The 19,372-nt window shown below is 40.0% G+C and overlaps 1 protein-coding gene across 1 annotated transcript in view; it reads right to left on the reverse strand.

Moving 5' to 3' along the window:
* SNX14 (sorting nexin 14) overlaps window positions 1-19,372 on the reverse strand; it is a 1,453,711-nt gene that overhangs the window by 234,368 nt on the left and 1,199,971 nt on the right. Inside the window, exon 20 of the mRNA XM_044067476.1 lies at window positions 557-721. Coding sequence (XP_043923411.1) covers window positions 557-721 — 165 coding nt within the window. The remainder of the gene's footprint in view (window positions 1-556; window positions 722-19,372) is intronic.

Raw genomic sequence — 19,372 nt, forward strand, 5'->3', positions numbered from 1 at the left:
AACAATTTTAGTCTTCTGACAAGAGCACACTATCTTCCTTAAGGATATCCGCTGGCCAGGCAAGAGTCAAGAAGTGGTGGCCTTCAAAGGCTCTACACTGCTTCTAGGCTAAAGAGATCTTTATTCTTCACTGGAAGTTTCCACATATATTGTAAATAATAATAAAAAGTGACGATTATATTTCCAAAGCATACATGTGCTCAAAATGTCATCAGTAGGACTCACACATGCAGAAATGCCAGTATGATACTCATATCAAGAACACACTAAGAAAAGCTATGTCAATAAGGTTTATGTCATATCATATCACCTGTGGCTAAAGACAGACCATACAGTTTGGTTGTGTGATGTAAAAACTTGACTCCAAGATTTTGCAGGGTCTTCCAAATCAACTAGTTACTAACAATATATAACAACATAATGAACTTGCACACAGTCCCTGAAGAAAAATAATGATGAAACCTTCTGTGTGATATCATAAGTGCAGTATATTTTAATGATTTAAAACCTACATTAACAAACTTATTTGATGAGCATACGCATTTGTTCTACTAACCTCTCAGTAGTGTTATGAGTGAAACTAGGCGGTGTTCCTGAAGGAGCTGGTTTAGTTTATACTGCAGATAGTAGTCTGTATAAACCTCCAATGTATTCTTAAAAAGAATTCTTCCTCCAATTAAAACATGATGAAGCCAGTCAGGAATGTGAAAAACAACTCGACCTAAAGAATATACAACCAAAAAGTGTTAGTTAAAAACAAACAAACAACCACCCACCTCAACCTTCTTAAAGATGGATGTTCTACACTACAAGTTTGAATTCTACATGAATTTGAAAAATTAATCTAAAACAGAATTCTAATTGGTTTTACAGATGTGGTAAACCTCTATGCCTTTGTCCTCTACAACTCATTTATTTTTTTATGTACCCTTTGTTGACTGGGTTAGTCCCATTTGGCTAGTGGCTTCTTTTCAGGGAAGACCGGAGGTGGTATTTATACTACTAGGGGAACTTTGGCCAAGGGCATCAAAGGAACTTCCCCTACTTTTTTGACAGATACCGAGGGATCTTAAACATCTACTTAAGCTATAATTAAGTCCATTAGATGGGACCTCGGTTTAACGTCTCATCTGAATGACGACACAGTCAGAAGTACAGCATCCCCTTTACACTGCACTGCAGTGTCAGCAATCCATCTACCTTGTGCAGATATAGAACTCATATCTTTTTGCACCAAAGGTGAGTGTGTTACCTGCTGGTTTCACTTACACTGCAAATATAATCAGTACTGAGATTGTTGTAACTTGGGACAAGGGAGTATCTCTAAATTTGATGAAAATCACTTACAGAGCCATATTTCTCAACTGAAAGCACAAAAAATCTGGACAAAGCCAAAATAATGGGAAGACAAAGACACAAAAGTAGGGACAGATTTTAAACATGCTTTAAAATCTGTTGTAAACAAAAGTGTAGCAGAATAAAGTTTCTAATAGCTTTTAAAGCTGTTTAACCTTCTAATTATTTGCTTTTTTGGCAATACCCACTGTTAATTGCATGCACGAGACGAGACAGTCTTAACAGTGCTTAGGTGTGCTTAACAAAAGCTTGTTAAGCACCTTTCTGACATCTGAAAGGATTGCTTAATAAGCTCTTCTTTTTCCAGATTTTTGAGCATAATCAGAGCATTGCAATTACTACAAGTAAATAATAAATTAATGTTTACAAACAAACTCTATCATTACCTGGTGAATGATAAATGAAAAGGAACACACAGTTTGTTTCTACTCACAAGGCATATTCAAATGAATTAATCAATCTGCAAGGAATGTGGGCCACATTAAACATGGATCATAAACAAACATCTAGCTTCCATGATTTTACTTTGTTTAAAGTAATGCATAACACAGAAAACAGGTGGGATAGCTGGTGTATAGTGCAGACAAAACTCATCATCTCGCCTAACAAATGTGATGTCAGTATTACACAACATGTCAGCTACAGTACTCAGTTTATTATCGAATAACGCCATGTTTATGCCAGGGTCCTGTAGAAAGTCATGGTACAGATCCTGCCTGCCTATCTGCTTGCAAATATATACACGCTATGTGGGTATCAGACTAATATAATAAGAAACACTGTCTGGACCTGATTTCACACTGTGGTGGCAACTATTGCTCCATACTGGAAGAGGCCCACTGTACTCATGAGTCTTTCACTGTTGGGAATTTCAGTCATCAGTAAAGATGGAAAAAAAAAAAAAAAACTGCAGGTAGGGATTGGGGATCTTTGGGACCTGACAGGGCCAGCACAATGTCTCTGCCACAAAGAGTGATATAAAAACTATCACACCTGAAATAAATAGTTCGTTAAAATGTTAGCAGATGAGCAAATTAAGCCTAGAAGAACTCCACAGTATTCAGTAATGTTACATTAACAAAAACAAACATGCTGTAAATAAGATGAAACAATAACCAAATTAACAGCAAAACCAATAAATATTGGCAACAAATGACTCCTTAAAAGATAAGGAAGTTTTCAATACTGTTCTACAAAAACAAAACAGCTAAAATTGCAAAATAAAATGTTTATAGTAGATTCCATAAGGCAAAAAGGTGAATAACTAAAAGAAAAGTCAGGTTTGTTAAACACCCTTCTGATGTAAGAAAGGTGAGCACCCCTACCTGCTGTTAAGCTCGTTTCTCACTAGAGAGTGGTGAGGATCCATAAGTACAGTTTCATTGTCTTTGAAAGTAATAGCGTAGCTAGGGCAGGGCGAATGGGGCAACTGCCCTGGGTGCAAAATGATAGGGGGTACAATAGGCCATCGATCATCCTGATCACTCTAATGGAATACTGGCTTGAGGGAGTTGTCATGTATCAGGCCACCTGCTTGATGTGACAGTAGAAGGAACAGACTTTTTTTTGCTTTTTACTTGAAGAGCTGGGGGGCTGCAGGCTGGGTAGTGTCTTGGAGGCAGCACGGAAGCATCTTGCAAGTTTCGAAGAATTCCTGTTATTTATGCTGGGGCAGTAGATTGGATAGCATCTTGCAAACAGTATAAAAGCAACCAGCAAGTTTAGCAGAAATCCTTTTTTTAATTGCTTTCAACCCGAAAAGCTAAGGAGGTGGGTTTAGTTCGTGTGACTGGCACTGGATGCTGATTGAACCAGCTAAGCTTTTGTTTGAAACCTCTGAAACACTTAGCACTATCAGACACCAGACAGAAGCTAAATGTGTGTGTGTGTGTGTGTGTGTGTATGTATGTATATATATATATATATATATATATAGATATAGATATAGATATATATATATATATATATATATATATATACATTTATATATATATATATATATATATATATATATATATATATATATAAATCTCACTCACTTTCTCACTTTTTTAAGCTTCCAGCTGCTGACATTGCTAAGTATTTCATGGTTTTCAAAGCCAGGTAACAACTTTAAGCTCCTAAGCTTTTCTCAGTAAGCAGTAGGTTATTGGAACTGCTGAAACTCCATGCACTACAAAGAATTATGAACAGGTTTCCAGTGATAATTACTTGTTGTGTTCTTGACATGGACACAGACTCAACCTTTTAGCACTCCTGAACAAAAAAACGAAAAACAGATATTTTAATTAGATAAATCAAGTTTATTTTATTTTCACCAACACTCATGAAAGAGAGAACAGTATGAATCCACAACAGCATTCTAGCCCATGAAACAGTAGCTCACTCCCAAATTGGCTGTTAGTTTTAACAATCCAGTAACATTCATTTATTCAGAAATGAAAGTTATGTACTTACCGTACTCATAGATATTTATAATCCATCTCTGTATACTGCAACAGAAAGAGATGATGCTCTTTTCAGCAAATTTCAGAATTTCTCATTAAGTGTGAGGTTCTCCCTTCAATACCATATTGTATCTCTTTCCTCATTCTCTCCAGAGCAAATCTGATCACTGCAGATTGGAAAAAGAGGGACAGGAAAGTTTGATGCAATTCTTAAAACACACCAGGATGAATATGTATATCACTAAAAGCTTGGTTCTTCCCCACATGGAGCAAAGTCAACCAACCTTCTAGTATATCTTCTAGAATGATGCAGAAATGGTAGTTTTTTATACATGAGGATGGTGGTCAGGTATGCTGCAGTGTGTGGACGAGGTTCGAGAAGATCTACGTTATGACCTAATCCTGTTTTCACACTGCAATGACAGGACCAAATACTCAGCAGTACAGCTTAGGTGTCATCATGAAGGGATAGAATACAGAAGAATGGCCCAAAATGAGACTCTTGATCCTGAAATGACAGACCGCATATAATGTTTGGTGAAAGTATTGTAGAATAAGCTAATGAAGTAACTAGTGAGTTTGCAGACTGGGCTTTGGGGTTATCTAGCAGAGTTTTTAGACTAGATGAGTAGTACTACAGAATACGTGTAGACAACCATCTAGACAGTGTAACCTTTGTCACTTTTATCCAACCTACTTGCTGCAAATGTTAGAAACAATTGATGGTCTTGTCTTGTGTCTTTAGTGTAGTTCAAGTAAAATCTTAATTGCATGTGAACACCAAGATAGTGCAATTTACATTCTCCAATATCTGAACATGGCAGAAAGAAAACCTGGTGATTTACACACTGACTACGTCTAATACTGAATGCTAACTTTCTGGCATAAAGGCTGGGTTAGTTCTAAGGATTATCTGTCTTTACGAAAGATAAGAAGGCCTGTAAGACAAAAGGAGTAACTCAGAAAGTCCCCTGACTGAAGAGATAGCTACTAAAGTCTTCTAGGTCAGATATTTAAGGTCCGTTTTTGCTCATGGTTCAACTGGTGCATTGGTTATTTTCTCCAGTAAAGAGCTAAGATCCCATGGAGCTGCTGGATCATCTTTTAAACGAGGTCTCATTAACAAAACTACTCCCCCCCCCCCGAAGGTTTTGGAAACTCTTTGAGCAGCTATAAAGGTGTAACTGAATCTTTGATGAAAAGCTGAAATAGCTGCAAGGTGAACTTTTATTGATTAAAATCTACTTTTCTCATAAATCTCAGACAAGAAAAGGACTGCAGGGAGTGCAGCTGTGAAAGAGTCTAATCCTTTCCATGTAACCCATAAGTGAATTTGTGCTATTTGCCTTTGTACACTTCCTGGTTGAAGGTTTCTTTCCTGCTGCTGTCAGGATTTGCTGGGTCCCTAGCCATTCCTGGAAGTGGAGAAATCATGCAGTTAGTCTGAGAGGCTGAACATCCAAATGATACTTGCTGGACGGATGTGACAGAAGCCCCTACTGTGAATCAAAAAGAAGGGTGTCTCCTTATAAAATGAGGCCACAGAAGTAGTAACCTAACCTGATGAGGCCAAAATGAAGCTATGGGGATTACCATGACCTTCCACAATTTGGTTTTCTGAATGAACTTCACCATAAGGGGCAATGATGGAAATGCAAAGAGGAAGCCCAGGGGGCCGCTGACAGACAAGAGCATCTCTAAGTCTCTCTCTCTCTCTCTTTTCAGGGATTACAGATAAGAAATTGCTGAATTTGGGACTGGAAAGCAGACAAGTGAAGAGACATCACCAAGTGCCCCAAAGTGACAGAAAAGCATCATTACCACAGACATATTTAAAAGACATTTTCTGAGTTTTTATGCTAAAGAACTAGCTTATTGCAGGATATGTACTGCAATCAGAAAGTGCAACAAATTCTCATACCCTCACTATTTTCTGACGGGGGGGTATAATCTGGTTCCTCCTTGTCTGTTGAAGTACCACAACACAGCCATACTATCAAAGTGTATGGCAACTGTATCTTGGGGAAAGAGGTCTTCAGAGGCATGTAGCTAGAAGGAGCTGCTTCCTTGGTGACCATTGCTGTTCTGAGTGGAGGAAGAAGAGGACATCCCTAATGAAAATGGTTGCAGCAAGATCTTGAAAGTCAAATCTTTTTAGTCACAGAGTCATTTAGTTGGGATCACTGTACTCTTAATGACCATTGCAAAACGTGTGGTATACGGCAAAGGGTAACATGAGAAGAGTTGCTGTTATTAGGCCTAGGGATCACAAAACAAGTGCAACTGAAGGTGACCGTTCCTGCAGGGAAAACTGGTGCATAGTTTGAATTGGGGGGATCTTGCCTGGCGGAAGAGTTGCAGACTTCAATCTGGTGTTCAGGTTATATCTGACAACTTAAAATCTGTGGAGGCTCCATCTGTGATTCACTCCGATTCCCAAAAACATGCACAATTTGCATGGATAACTGGATGTGGAACAGAAAATACACCCCCGGGATTCCACATGTGTCCCTGCTGGACAGGGGGATTGGGTGCTGACTTGTCAGAACATGGACTAAATTCTTGACTAGGCTTGTAATGGCCTCAGGGCCAATAGCCTAGTAACTTCCTATGATCCTATGAGAAATTAGTGCCATGTTCATATTAATGACACCACTGAAGTGGCACCTACGAGCAACTTGCCCAGGGAGGGAAAAACTCTTATGCCAAGCAGTCTTAAATGAGCTGCTACTACAGGCATACAAGTGGTACACAACCCTGGAGGCTGTAGTGAGACTGAAGGTTGTGGCTTTGAACTAGTAATGACTGGCTCCCACCCAAAAGCAAAGGAACTTCCTGGATGCCTTTGCCATTTCTATCTGTAGATAGACACTCTGAGATCCAAACAGCACATTCAATCCCCCACTTACATTGTGATCATCCAGAATGTCGTTTTTCATATGTGTATGTTTGGGCAACTGAGATCCAGGTTTTGGTCTAACATACTGTGTGTTCTTTCTTTGATCTGCAGGGATCCTGGATGATTCTGTATGATGTTTCTGACCTCTCACACTACCACCCTCTTTTGCTGTGGTGGAACATCTGGAAGGGGATACATGGGTGGCACTGTGTTTTTTTTTTTTTTCCACAGAGTGTGGAGAAGTCTCTGAATACAATTGCCTCGATAGCCAGCCATGCACTTGGATGCAAGGAGATATGACTTCTGGTTACCTCAAGAGGTGGACAGTCAAACAAGTCTTCAGGCATATGTTGTTGATTCTAGGAGGATGGACCATGAACCACCACTGCCTCTAGTGCAGTGTCATTTGAAGACACCCCCATGAACTTCAGTTGCTGGGATTTCTTGAACAATGTTTTTAGTTCCCTTCTGATTCCTGGTGTACGATGTTTGTAGCATCACAAACTTAATTCCAACAGTTGAAACAATTTTACCTTGTTTGCTCTGTTGCACTGTCTTTCACAAAGTCAAAATAGACAGGACCAATCATATGGGGCATTGGCAAAGTATGTTCTGATGTGCGCCATAAATCCAATCAGCCTGAGCCAGACTTGCCTCCTTCAAGGAGATGTCTGACCCTCCAGTTCCATACATTACATAATGCAAAAGCCTCATGGAGTATATTGTAATAATTTTCACTCTCACTACTTCTGACACCACCTGTTTATCTGCATCATAATGTGGTGACTTTTCAAGGTCTCTAGGGTTTTGTTTGCCAGATCCCGCTGAAACCTGATCATATGTGCCATGCAGCTGAGGGTTCTGATGGAGAAAGTACTCAAAATGTATACTTGCTTTACTGAACAATCCGGGGTCCTAGATTCCTCATCTAGAGGGTGAACCATTTGGGCTTCCTGTGAAGTCTGTCTTTTCGTAGTAGCTGACACAATAATGAATGCTGCGTATCTCTGGGAGGCTAGCTGACTTTGTCAGGTTTCCAGAGAATGGGCCCAATGACATCAGCCTTTCTCCATGCTCTATACAACTAAATTAACCATTCTGTCTGGAAGAGGTATCAACCAAGATGTAGGCATGGCAGAACAGAAAGCCTCTTGGAGAATTTCCCTCTCAGGGGAGGTGGAATCATTGGGCCAAGATTCCATATAGCACATTACTTCTAGGATTTCCCCAAATTTGAAGGATTTCCAAACAGGATGTTGAAAGCATCCCTTTCACAAGATCTGTGCCTGGAGTGGCACACTGATGGAGGGTCTGTGAGTCTCTTCTTGCATGCCTTTCCTCAGGACACTCACGGTACCAGTCATCCACTCATGAGAAGACTCTTTCCCAGACTAACAGGGTCTAATGAGGCTTTCTGGCACTAGGTCTTGCTGGGACAATGATAAAACAACACAGTGTTCCAGAGTGAACAGTGTGAAGGAATGGAGCCCTAGAGCGAGGTACCTGCTCCAAAGCACTAAACCTAGCAGGTTTCCTTGGAAATGAATCCCTATGTCATGGCAACTGATGCGGAGACTGTCTGTGCCAAAAGAGTTGGATCCACAGTCTGTTAACAGCAAGGCTGACTTAAAAGTAATGGCACCAATCATATGCACCAGGGGTGGGCCTAATAACAAGAAGGGTTCTGGCACTGAAGATTGAACTATTAACACAGCAAATGATTCTGGGTGATTCAGTGCTGACCTTGGCAGTGGTGTCTCAACACTGATGACCTTATGCCTAGTGACTCTGGGCATCACTGTACCAATGTCACTGGTGCCAAGGATGTCAAAAGTGATGGAAAAGCAGAGGGAAATGGCACAGTATCCACAAATGGTTATGAAAGTTCTGGTGTCAAAACAGAACACAGCACAGGAGTAGTAGTGGTGGAGGGGAAAATTATACTTTATATCCACACTGGAGAAAGACAGGGCTGAGATGACACCTAGTTCCAGACTGGGCCTTAAGCAAGGCCGTCATCACCCACTCTATATTCAGGAAAGGGCTCCACACCAACCTAGAAGATCTGACTGAAACAGCTGAGGCAGGCCTGTAGTGCAGATATCTGTACAGCTCTTGTACCATGTAAATGCTACCCAGTCCCTCAAACACAGTCAGAAGCTATGGTTAGATCTAGCTGAAAACCCCCAATAGCCAAATGTTTCTGTTATGGAAGGTGTCCTGGAAAAGGTGGATTCCATCCTGGGGGAGGGGTTCCCCCCACAGAATTATGACAGGAGAAAGCAGATTAGGGGCTGTGACCCTACTTTCTTCATTACTACATTTCTTCTCTTTTCCTCCTCCTCGCTTTCACTTATCAGGACTCCATCTGAATTGGTTTGTTCTTCCTCTCAAGGAGGAGGAGAGATAAAAGTTCCTACAGATTGGCAATCAATCAAAAAATGAACCTCCTCGAGAAACAAAACACATGCATGCAATTCTCATGTTTCCTTGGGGGGATTATATGACCACAGTTAGAAATTTACAAAAAAACAGAGGTCTTTATCTTTCTCCATTTTTGTACAAGTGTAGGGTGGTACTACAAGCTTACAGACTACGCTAACACAAATAACTAAACTTAATGAGCTCCTTCCTGTGTCTAGGTTGCATGGCTTGATTCCTTCCACCTTCATTTGCAGATTGTGTGACTCTAAGAAAGTCATTTAACCACAGAGTGCTCCCATGTCACCCCTGAAAAGAGTCAATTGTGTGTAGTGGGTTTAGCCAATTAGCACATGGGTAAAATATAAAATAAAATTATAATAAGAAAGGGAAAGGAAAACCTTTTTGTTATAGGAAAGCAGGACAGAAAGGAAGTAGTGGCCTGGACAGGAATGGGGGAGAATGACAGAAATGAAAATATACAGATGAAGATACCGTCAGAAACAACTATTTTTATCAAGGTTGTGAATAAAGACACTGTAAAAATAAAAAGCACTTTTAAATACAGTGACATTCACAAGAAAAGACTAGTCAAATGCTTGCAGAAGTGAAAACAAGATCTGGGAGAGAGATGCATAATGAGAGCGAGAGAAGGTGCTTGGGTTTGTGAGCGGTTCTGAAAGATGCTGAAAAAACATTGCCTGCTACCAGTATTATCACTGCAATGTACATAGTGAATCAAACAAGATCGTGTCTAGTAAAGCTTTTAGTTGAATCTAGAATAGAAGCTGCTGTTAAAAATGGGTTAATCAGCAGGGCATATAAATTATTACACTGTGAATATTAAGAATCAGTCAAAGGAGGTTTGAAATAATTGGGTTGAGATACTGGATAAGCAGTTTACAATGAAACAATGGCAGGACATATGTATGGCTCCCAAGTATGCAACAAAATCCAGAAGGTTTAGGATCTTTGCTTGAAAGTGTTTGCACATGTATTTTTATACCCCAAGCAGACTTCAAAGATTTTTTTCTCTAGTAAATGACATATGTTGGAGGTGTGATGGGGAAGAAAGAGGTAACTGGGAACATATGCTCTGGGACTGTAATGAGTTGGCAGACTTTAAAAATTCCCTAGACAGTACTCTGTCAGAAAGCAAATGGGTGTAACTAAGGAAATGATTCTTTTGTGCTGGGACACAGGACTTGAATTTCTAAGACATAGTAAATGCTCGCCAAGTTTAAATCTGGTGGTTGCCAAAAAAGCAGTTACTAGAAAAAGGAACGCAAAGGGCCAGATTCAATAAAGCCTACACTAAGTGTACACAATATGTACTCAAGAAAATTCACATTTTTTGTGCTTTCTAGTCACTCAAAAGATTACACTAAGTGTACATGTAGTCTACACTTTGTGGCAGCCTTTATGAATCCCTGTCAATATTTAAAGCTGCAGGAATATCGGTAAGAAAATTAAGAAGGTGTGAGTTATGTCTGTGCTGTCTGTTCACTTAGAAGAGTGTACATTTAGTGTGGGCATTACTGAATCCTGGGGAAAGTCTAAACTAACTGTATTTTAAGTATTCAATACTGTAAATGAACTGGAAGTGGGATATTTTGAAAAGGGAGTGAACAAATTACATAGAAGTAAATGGAAACTGTGGGAACAATACATGCAGAGTAATGTTCAGGAAGAGGAGGGAGGTATGGGAAGGAATAAATTAAACAATTTATGTAATGTTGGACTGATGACAGTTATAAAAAATGCACGTGATGTATAATGCATGTAACTGGAAACATGTTAACATGGTTTGTTTTCTTTTATATTAATGTATGTTTGCTCATGTCCTAAGTGATAATTTAATAACGTTGTTAAAAATGAAGATAACAGACAGTATTAATTTATCAGTTTATCTACAGCAACACTCTCCTCTGAGAACTTATGATTGGGTTCATCCTCTCTCCTTTTCAAATTTGGCAGTTTTTCCTGAAACCCTTGCATTCACGAGTACAAGTACCTTACACTGGCAGAAGCTGCAATATTAAATGCCACACTGGAAAAAGATGACCTAGTGCCTGACAGTGCTAATATACCCACAACCAGTGAGTGAGCACATTTTATGAAGTCAATACAAATAAATAGAGCTTTTACACCTACACTGTTTACAAGTAATATACAAGTAGATACTTGCACAAAAATCTGACAGCCATGGCTGTACCAACCAACTTCAACTTTATTACAGTGTTCATTTCCTAAGCAATGAACACAGTGACATGATAAAAAAAAAAACATTACCTATTACAGATAGTGTGTGGCAATGTTAATAAAATTGTCAACGCTGATATCCCAATAAGTGAACAAAGTCTCATTGTACAATAACAAATGCTCAAATTTCTTCAGTCAACTTCTAAAACAGTACTGCAGATCATCTAATCCACTTAAAGTCCACAGCCAAGCAACTAGCAACAAAGATATCAACTATTCATCAAACTCCACTTCCCCTGACTCAGGGCTGGGACTACACACATTGGCTCAAAGGACATGGACCACTGCAGAATACAGCAAATCCTAAATGAATGTATTTGGCACAAATGGAAAATTTACCAGAAAAAAAACAAAACTCCCCAAGAACAGGAAATACTTTAAAACAGCATTATAGGAGAGTCTGACAAATACAGAAAACAGCTAGACTAATCTTGGTATTTCTATCTATCTCCAAGAGAAATACTAAGATCCTACTTACACAGCAAACCAAGTGCTGGTGAGTTGTTGTCAGATTCAGAACAAAATACAAAATGCCATCTCTTTCTCTCTGAGATAGTCTTAAATTGATCATACACATTACTGCTTTGTCATTTCAGATTACATCATTCTTGTCACCTCTACTTAAGTTCCCAGGCTAACAGAACTAAAAATTTAACATTTCTTCTTGATCGCACCTGCCAGGTAGTCACAGCAATAAAGACACTTTACATGTGAAACCTAGCAATTATCGCTGTCTTAAAACAATAGAAAGGATTTCTAGCTGCAGACATCCTGTCTCCTAGTTTGAGATCTCACACAGTCGTAAAATCCTTTACTTATCAGCTTTCTTCCAGCAGGGTGCACTGTGGTTACATTTTTTGAAGATCAACACATAGCACAGTTTTTTTTACATTTGTCAAACAAGACTGTGGATCATATTAATATTTACAAAGACAGAATTATTTACAAAATTCTATCTAGCTAGGCTGGCAGCCTCTCAGTTTATCATAGGTGTAATACCCAAACACAGTCCAAGCTGGTAAACTAATAAACAGCTCTGCTGATATAGAAAACAAGTGTTTAGAGTTTGAGCAGAAGAACAGCATAAGGATAAACCAAAGATTTGCCCATAAGCAGTTAAGGGGAATAAAGGAATAGTACTTGGGGACCACCCAAGAAGGATTCCATCACAGATCAAAAAACACAGAAAAACGTATCTGTTACATCTATATCGGTTAATTTCTTGGTAGCCCTATGACTGAATTAAATCACAAGTAGTAAAACAATCAAGATGGAAAGAACTAGAGAGCCATCAAAAGTCTAAAGAATAACAGCTAAGTCCTGAAGACAAGGAGTACCAAAGAAGACTTGACTCAAAGAGTCAAGACTGAGACAATAATGCTTGGTAAAGATATTAAGAGAGGACCAAGTTGCCACGATAGAAATGTCTGCAACTGAAACATTTTTGAAACAAGCAGTGTAGAGGTATTTAACTTCTGTATTTACAAACAGGTGGTGCTCAATAAAAAAGGGGCAGGACCCAGAAATGGCAACTAGTCCAACTTTATTCACTAAAACAACCACAATTAGTGCTTTTGTCTGTGATAAATAGACTTCATCAGATGAAATACACTTGAATACTCCACCACATTTAAAACACATCACATCACCATGTGACTTCCAATGTATCACATTTAAACAGCCTATATACAATTATAAGCATTATGTAATGCATCACATAATACTAACAGAACCACTTAAAAACATGCTTAGAAAAGATAAAATAACTAAACAGCCATTAAAATAATTAGCATATATATATATATATATATATATATATACACACACACACACACACACACATATATATATATATATATATATATATATATATATATATATATATATATATATAAGGGTTCACTTCAAAATCCTGAAAGCTCAAAATCCCGAACTCAAAATCCTGAAAGCTCAAAATATTGAAAACTCATAATACTGAATCTCATAATACCGGAAAACATACAGGACACCAACACTGACTGTATTGCAGCTGCATTACACTGCACATACACTATTATCTATCCACTTACCTTAAGCCAGACCCTAACCCTAAGGTCCGTCACTATCGCACACTCACCTCACCCGCGCCCTAACCCTAACTCACTTAACCCGCCCCTAACCCCAAATTCTGTCACTATCGCACACTCACCTCACCCGCGCCTTAACCCTAACTCACTTAACCCGCCCCTAACCCTAACATCCATCACAATCGCACACTTACCTGACCCGCACCCTAACCCGAACGTCTGCACAATCACACATCAGTGTTGGTGTCCTGTATGTTTTTCGGTATTATGAGATTCAGTATTATGAGTTTTCAGTATTTTGAGCTTTCAGGATTTCAGAAATGAACCTATACCTCTCTCTCTCTCTCTCTATATATATATATATATATATATATATATATATATACACACACACACACACATTTTATATATATATATATATATATATATATATATATATAAAAACACTTACCTCTGAAAAGCTTTAAACTTTAAGACTGGCTGAACAGATATCAACTCATTTAAGCCTGGGCTCACACTTGTATTATATTTCAATTGCCGCAGCAGTTCCTTTTTATCCAAATGCAATCCCAAAGGGCCACCCTTGGATTTTAAATCAACTTCTCCAAAATAACAAATTTAAAACACTATGTAGGATACAATATCTGATGAAGTCTGTTTATCACAGATGAAAGCACTAATCGTGGTTGTTTTAGTGAATAAAGTTGGACTAGTTGCCGTTCTGGGTCTTGCCACTTTTTATTGTGGAATTTAGTTTGCTGTTGGTGTTTGTGAATTTCTACAAACAGGTAGTGAAAATTCCAATCACAAAAGATAATAAAGACTGCAATCTTCTTAGAAAAGATTTGCTTGCAAACTGCAAGTCCATCAATGCCTGGAGGAAAGATGAAGAACAGCTGTTCAGCCTTCTGAATTAATGCAGCAGCTTCAGCTTCAGGCACACGAAGAACTGTTAGTGTAAATTCATGGTATAGAAGTCTCTCTGCATTGTTTCTGCTCCAGTGAAAAAAGCAAGGAGATAAACGGACTATCTCAGGGACAATTCACAAACCACTTTAAGAATGAAATGTCAGCTGGGCCAAGTGGAATCTGATCATTATTAAAAGCCAGATATGGCTCCTTACATGTGATGGCCTCCAGCTAATAATGGACAAAGAGGTGATGGCCATCAAAAAGATATTTTCAAAGAAATAAGACTTTAGCACTTCCTAACAAGCTAGTTGGAAAAAGGAGGAAAGCCAAGATGGTCATTCACAGAGTTCAGATCTTACAATAGGTAGAGGTTCTTCAAAGATGAAAGGAGATGCAGAACTCCTTCAAGGAGATGCTTAACCATTAAATGATGAGACACAATCCTACTCTATACAAGGCCATGGAAGCCAGAATGACCTGAAAATTGATTAAATGACTTGGCATCAGGTACTGCTTATGCATAGATGAAGAACCTCTTCCAGTTGTCAGAGTATGTCTACTTGGAAGAAGATTACACACTCGTGCTTTAAGATCTGGAGGAATAAGAAAGTCTACAGATGAAGCAAAGAGTTAGTGGTAGTAACAATGGTAATCCCCATAGCCACATGCTATAAAATATATCCATCATAAACTTCTCCTTGCCCTGCACTACTGAGTGAAAGGGAAAGAACCACATCTTCCCAAACAGTGAACAATCTGCTTACGTACATGCCAGTGCCAAACTTCATGAAAATCAAAGTGGTTCATAGCTTCTGGGTCTGCAACTGCATGATACAAACAGAGGACCAGCTTAGTAAGTCCATCAGCTTTGTTTAGTTCACCTGATATGTGAACTGCTGAGACAGTGATGGCTTTCTCTATGGCCCATTTCTGGGCAATACCATCTTTCTGAACAGGGTAAGTCCCTCCCTGCTTGATTGGGTTCTACAAAATGAATTGATTGTTGGACTGAATTAGGCAGGGCCTTGGAAACAGTTTTCCTTGAAATCCAGAAGACGTGCTGATGGTGGTTAAAAAGAGGGCTCATTTCCACAGACAAGCCACTTCCTTTGATTTAAGGGCAAAAAATGCAGCCTTTAAGCCTTATGGCTGACCCCAACACAAATCCTTGGAAAGATCCAGTGTCATTTAAAATTCTTCCAAAATACGTGGATAATGAACCTGTGGCCCAGTTTGTGATAAATATTTCTTAGGCTTGAATCCAACAAACAAGTACCACTGAAAAGAACTGAAGTACTCTAACTGGTGGAAAGCACAGGTAAGACAGAGTCACTGGTTATAACAGCAAAAACAACAAGCAGCTCAGCACATTCAGGCAGAAACAAACTGAGAACAAGATGATTCTTTATTATTCCACTCCATGATACAGGAAAAAGTCCATTAAACCAGTTTCGATAACAACTGCATCTTCTTCTGTAAAATCTTAAATCAACGATGTCCACAAAACAGTGTGTGTTAAAGTTATTAAATTACCTTAAAAGTAACTTTAATACTTCTGTATATCATAAGATTAGCTTAATTACCATGAAATCTGGTGAAGAAAAAAGTGCAATACTGAATATCTGTTATAATAAACAAGTAAAATAATAGTCCACAACAGCCTCAGAACCATATTAAATATTATAAAAATATTCATACATGTGATAAATTTTGACAGTGAAATATATACAACAGAAAAATATGTAACTGGAAGGTGTAAAGAAACTTGTAACCAAAAAGTAAACAAACACAACATGAAAAAAGTTATTTACCACTAAATGTTATATCACAGTGGCCACTAGTGGCTAAAATATATTGTCACAGAAAGCAGAGTTGTGTACACTTAACATAAATGTAGATGTTCGAGTGTATTCACTGTTGCAGCCATCACACTTGGGTTATCTGCCTGCAGGTAGCCCTCAGTCGGCCCGAATACCAGAGTCTTGGGATTTCTGCATCGGATGCTGTCGCCTCTTTCATGATGTCAGGGGTATAAAACATGCAACCAATGCCATTACACCAGTTTTTTTTGCCCCAGATGTCAGAAGCTCCACAAATAGGAAGCTATTACATAGTGTGGAATACCTCCAGTAAAAAGTAAATACCCCTGCCATAAAAAATGGCCATAAAGAGGATAGGTAGAAAGGATAGAGAAAGCCAGGGGGCTGGAGGGACGGAAACCAGGACTGCAACAGTGAATACACTCAAACATCTACATTTATGATAAGTGTACACAACTGTACTATGTTCTTCATGTTTCACTGTTGCAGTCATCACACTTGGGTTGATTCCCAAAGCTGAGGAATGGTGGAGGCAGTCAAGAAGTGTTAGGGCTGGCTAGCAGGCCTTGTAAGACTGCTGTAGCAAATCCAGTTCTAGATTTAGAAAACATAGGTAAGTGGTAATGCTTGGTGAAGGTGTGTACAGAACTCCAAGTTGCAGCTTCCAGGATGTCCCTGGTAGGGACTCCCCTGAGAAATGCTGTACAGGTTGAAGTAGCTCTAGTGGAATGAGTTCTGATTCCCTGAGGGGTAGGTTTTCCACAGTGTTTGTAGCAGAAATGGATGCAGTGTGCTATCCATTTGGAAATGGTTTGCTTCAAAATGGCCTTGCCCTCTGCCCCTGTAAGCAAAGCTGGCTAGCAGCTGGTATGATTGTCTGAAAGGCTTAGTCCTGTCAAGGTAGAACCTGAGCTGTCTGTGCACATCCAAGGAGTGCAGGATCCTTTCCTCTTTATTCTGAGGATTAAGGAAAAAGGTTGGCAAATGGATGGATTGGTTAAAAGCCACACTTGATACCACCTTGGGCATAAAGGATGGGTTAGTCCTGAGGGAAACCCTGTCAGCATGGAAAGTAATGAAGGGCTCCACCGTCATTAGTGCCTGTAACTCAGACACTCTTCTTGCTGAAGTAATAGCTAGAAGTAAAGTTGTTTTCCAAGAGAGGAATTTTAACTCTGCTGAAGCAGCAGGTTCAAAAGGGGGAAGTGTGAGCTTCTCCAGTACAAAGTTAAGGTCCCAGGCCAGGGTGGGAACTCTCCTAGGGGGCCTTAAATTGTTAGCTCCTCTCAGGAACTGTTTGATGAGAGGGCGAGAAAAGAGAGGTGGCTCAGTATTATAATGAGCTGAGATGGCAGAGGCATGAACCTTAATGGATGAGAAGGATAGGCCTCTGTGGAGCACCTCTGCTAGGTAATCAAGGATTTGAGGTAAGGTGGGCACAGCTGTGTCCTTTCCTTGACACTGCCTCCATGAACAATATCTTTTCCACTTTTCAGCATAGGATCTCCTAGTACTAGGCCTTCTGGCCTCAAGGATGATGTCCAGCACCTGTTTGCTAAGGGATGCTGGTGGTGTATTCAGGGAATAAGCCTGCAAGGTTTAGGGTTTGCAGCTGTGGATGCAAAATATGTCCCACCTGCTGGAACAGCAGGGAAGGTGTCTGATGTAGGTGCCAGGGTGGCACTGCTGTCAGACTGCGGAGGAGTGGGTACCAGTGCTGGCGTGGCCAGTCTGGTGCAATAAGGATTGCCCTTGGCCTGTCCTGTTTGATCTTGAGTAGCACTTTTGAGAGGAGAGGCAGAGGAGGAAAGGCATAAATTGAGAGGTGTTCCCATGTAAAGGATAGAGCATCCATCTTCAGGCTCTGCTGAGAGGGTTCCTGGTGCAAAATTTGCTCAATTGGTGGTTTTGGGGGGAGGCAAAAGGTTCCTCCTCCGGTGTTCCCCACCTCTGGGTTAGAAGTTTGAATGAGTTGGGTTCCAGTTTCCACTTGTGAGGGTCCAGTAGATTTCTGCTTAAGTCGTCTGCTAGTGAATTTTGCTTGCCTGGCAGGAATTGAGCTTGTAGGTGCACTTGGTTGCTCAAGGCTGTGTTCCACAGGGCCATGGCTAACCTGCAGTGTGTGTAAGAATAAGTCCCCCCTGCTTGTTTATGTACCACATAACTGTAGTGTTGTCTGTCTTTATCAGGAGCTGTCCTGGAAGGATAAGGTATTTGAAGGCTGTCAGAGCATTCTGTACAGCTAGCATCTCTTTTTGATGGATATGCAGGGGAATTTGTTCTGGGCTCCATTTGTCTTGAATGCATTTGCCTGCCATGTGAGCCCCCCATGCATAGTCTGATGCATCTGTTGTCAGGGTTTGGGCAGTGAGGGGTTGAGTGAAAGGAAGTCCCTTGTTGTGGTTGCATGCCTCTGCCCACCAAAGGAACTCTGCCCTTAGACAAGGTATGATAGGAATCACTGTTTTCAGGTCCTGAGAATGTTGACACCAGAGACTTTTTAAGTACCATTGAAGTTTCCTCATATGCAGTCTTGCATATGCAATTAGCAGAATGCATGAGGCCATGAACCCTAGGGCTTGTAGTATTTTCCTTGCAGATAGCTGGGTTTTGGTGACCATTAGTTTGAAATAGTTTGTCAAATGGACCTGCTTTTCTGGAGTGAGGAATGCCATCTGGGAAGTTGTGTTCAAGCTTGCTCCCAGGAATACAATTTGTTGGCTGGGCAACAGTTGTGATTTCTTTTCGCTGATGGTGTATCCCAGTGAAGTTAGAAGTATTTTTACAAATGCCAGGTGCTGAAGCACCAATTCCTGACTGTCCGCCTGAATCAGGCAATCGTCCAAGTACGAGTAAATTTGAATATTTCTCTGCCTGCAGTATGCAATGGCTGGAGCCTGGCACTTTGTAAATACTCTGGGTGCAGTAGATAAGCCAAAGGGAAGTGCAGAGAACTGATAGTGCATACAGCTTGCCCTGAAATGTAGACATTTCCTGCAAGACTCCCTTATGGGGATGTGCAGATAAGCTTCTTTTTAGTCTAGGGTGACTAACCAGGCATCCTTGGCTAGCATAGGAAGAAGCTGTTGCAGTGTAAGCATTTTGAATTTTGGGACCACCAGAAAGGTGTTGAGAATTGATAGATCCAGGGTGGGCCCCAAGAGCTCTCTTTTCTGGGCAACAGGAACA

This window comes from Protopterus annectens, chromosome 1.part0, assembly GCF_019279795.1.
Source record: "Protopterus annectens isolate FY-2018-M chromosome 1.part0, PAN1.0, whole genome shotgun sequence".
Taxonomy (NCBI): Eukaryota; Metazoa; Chordata; order Ceratodontiformes; family Protopteridae; genus Protopterus; species Protopterus annectens.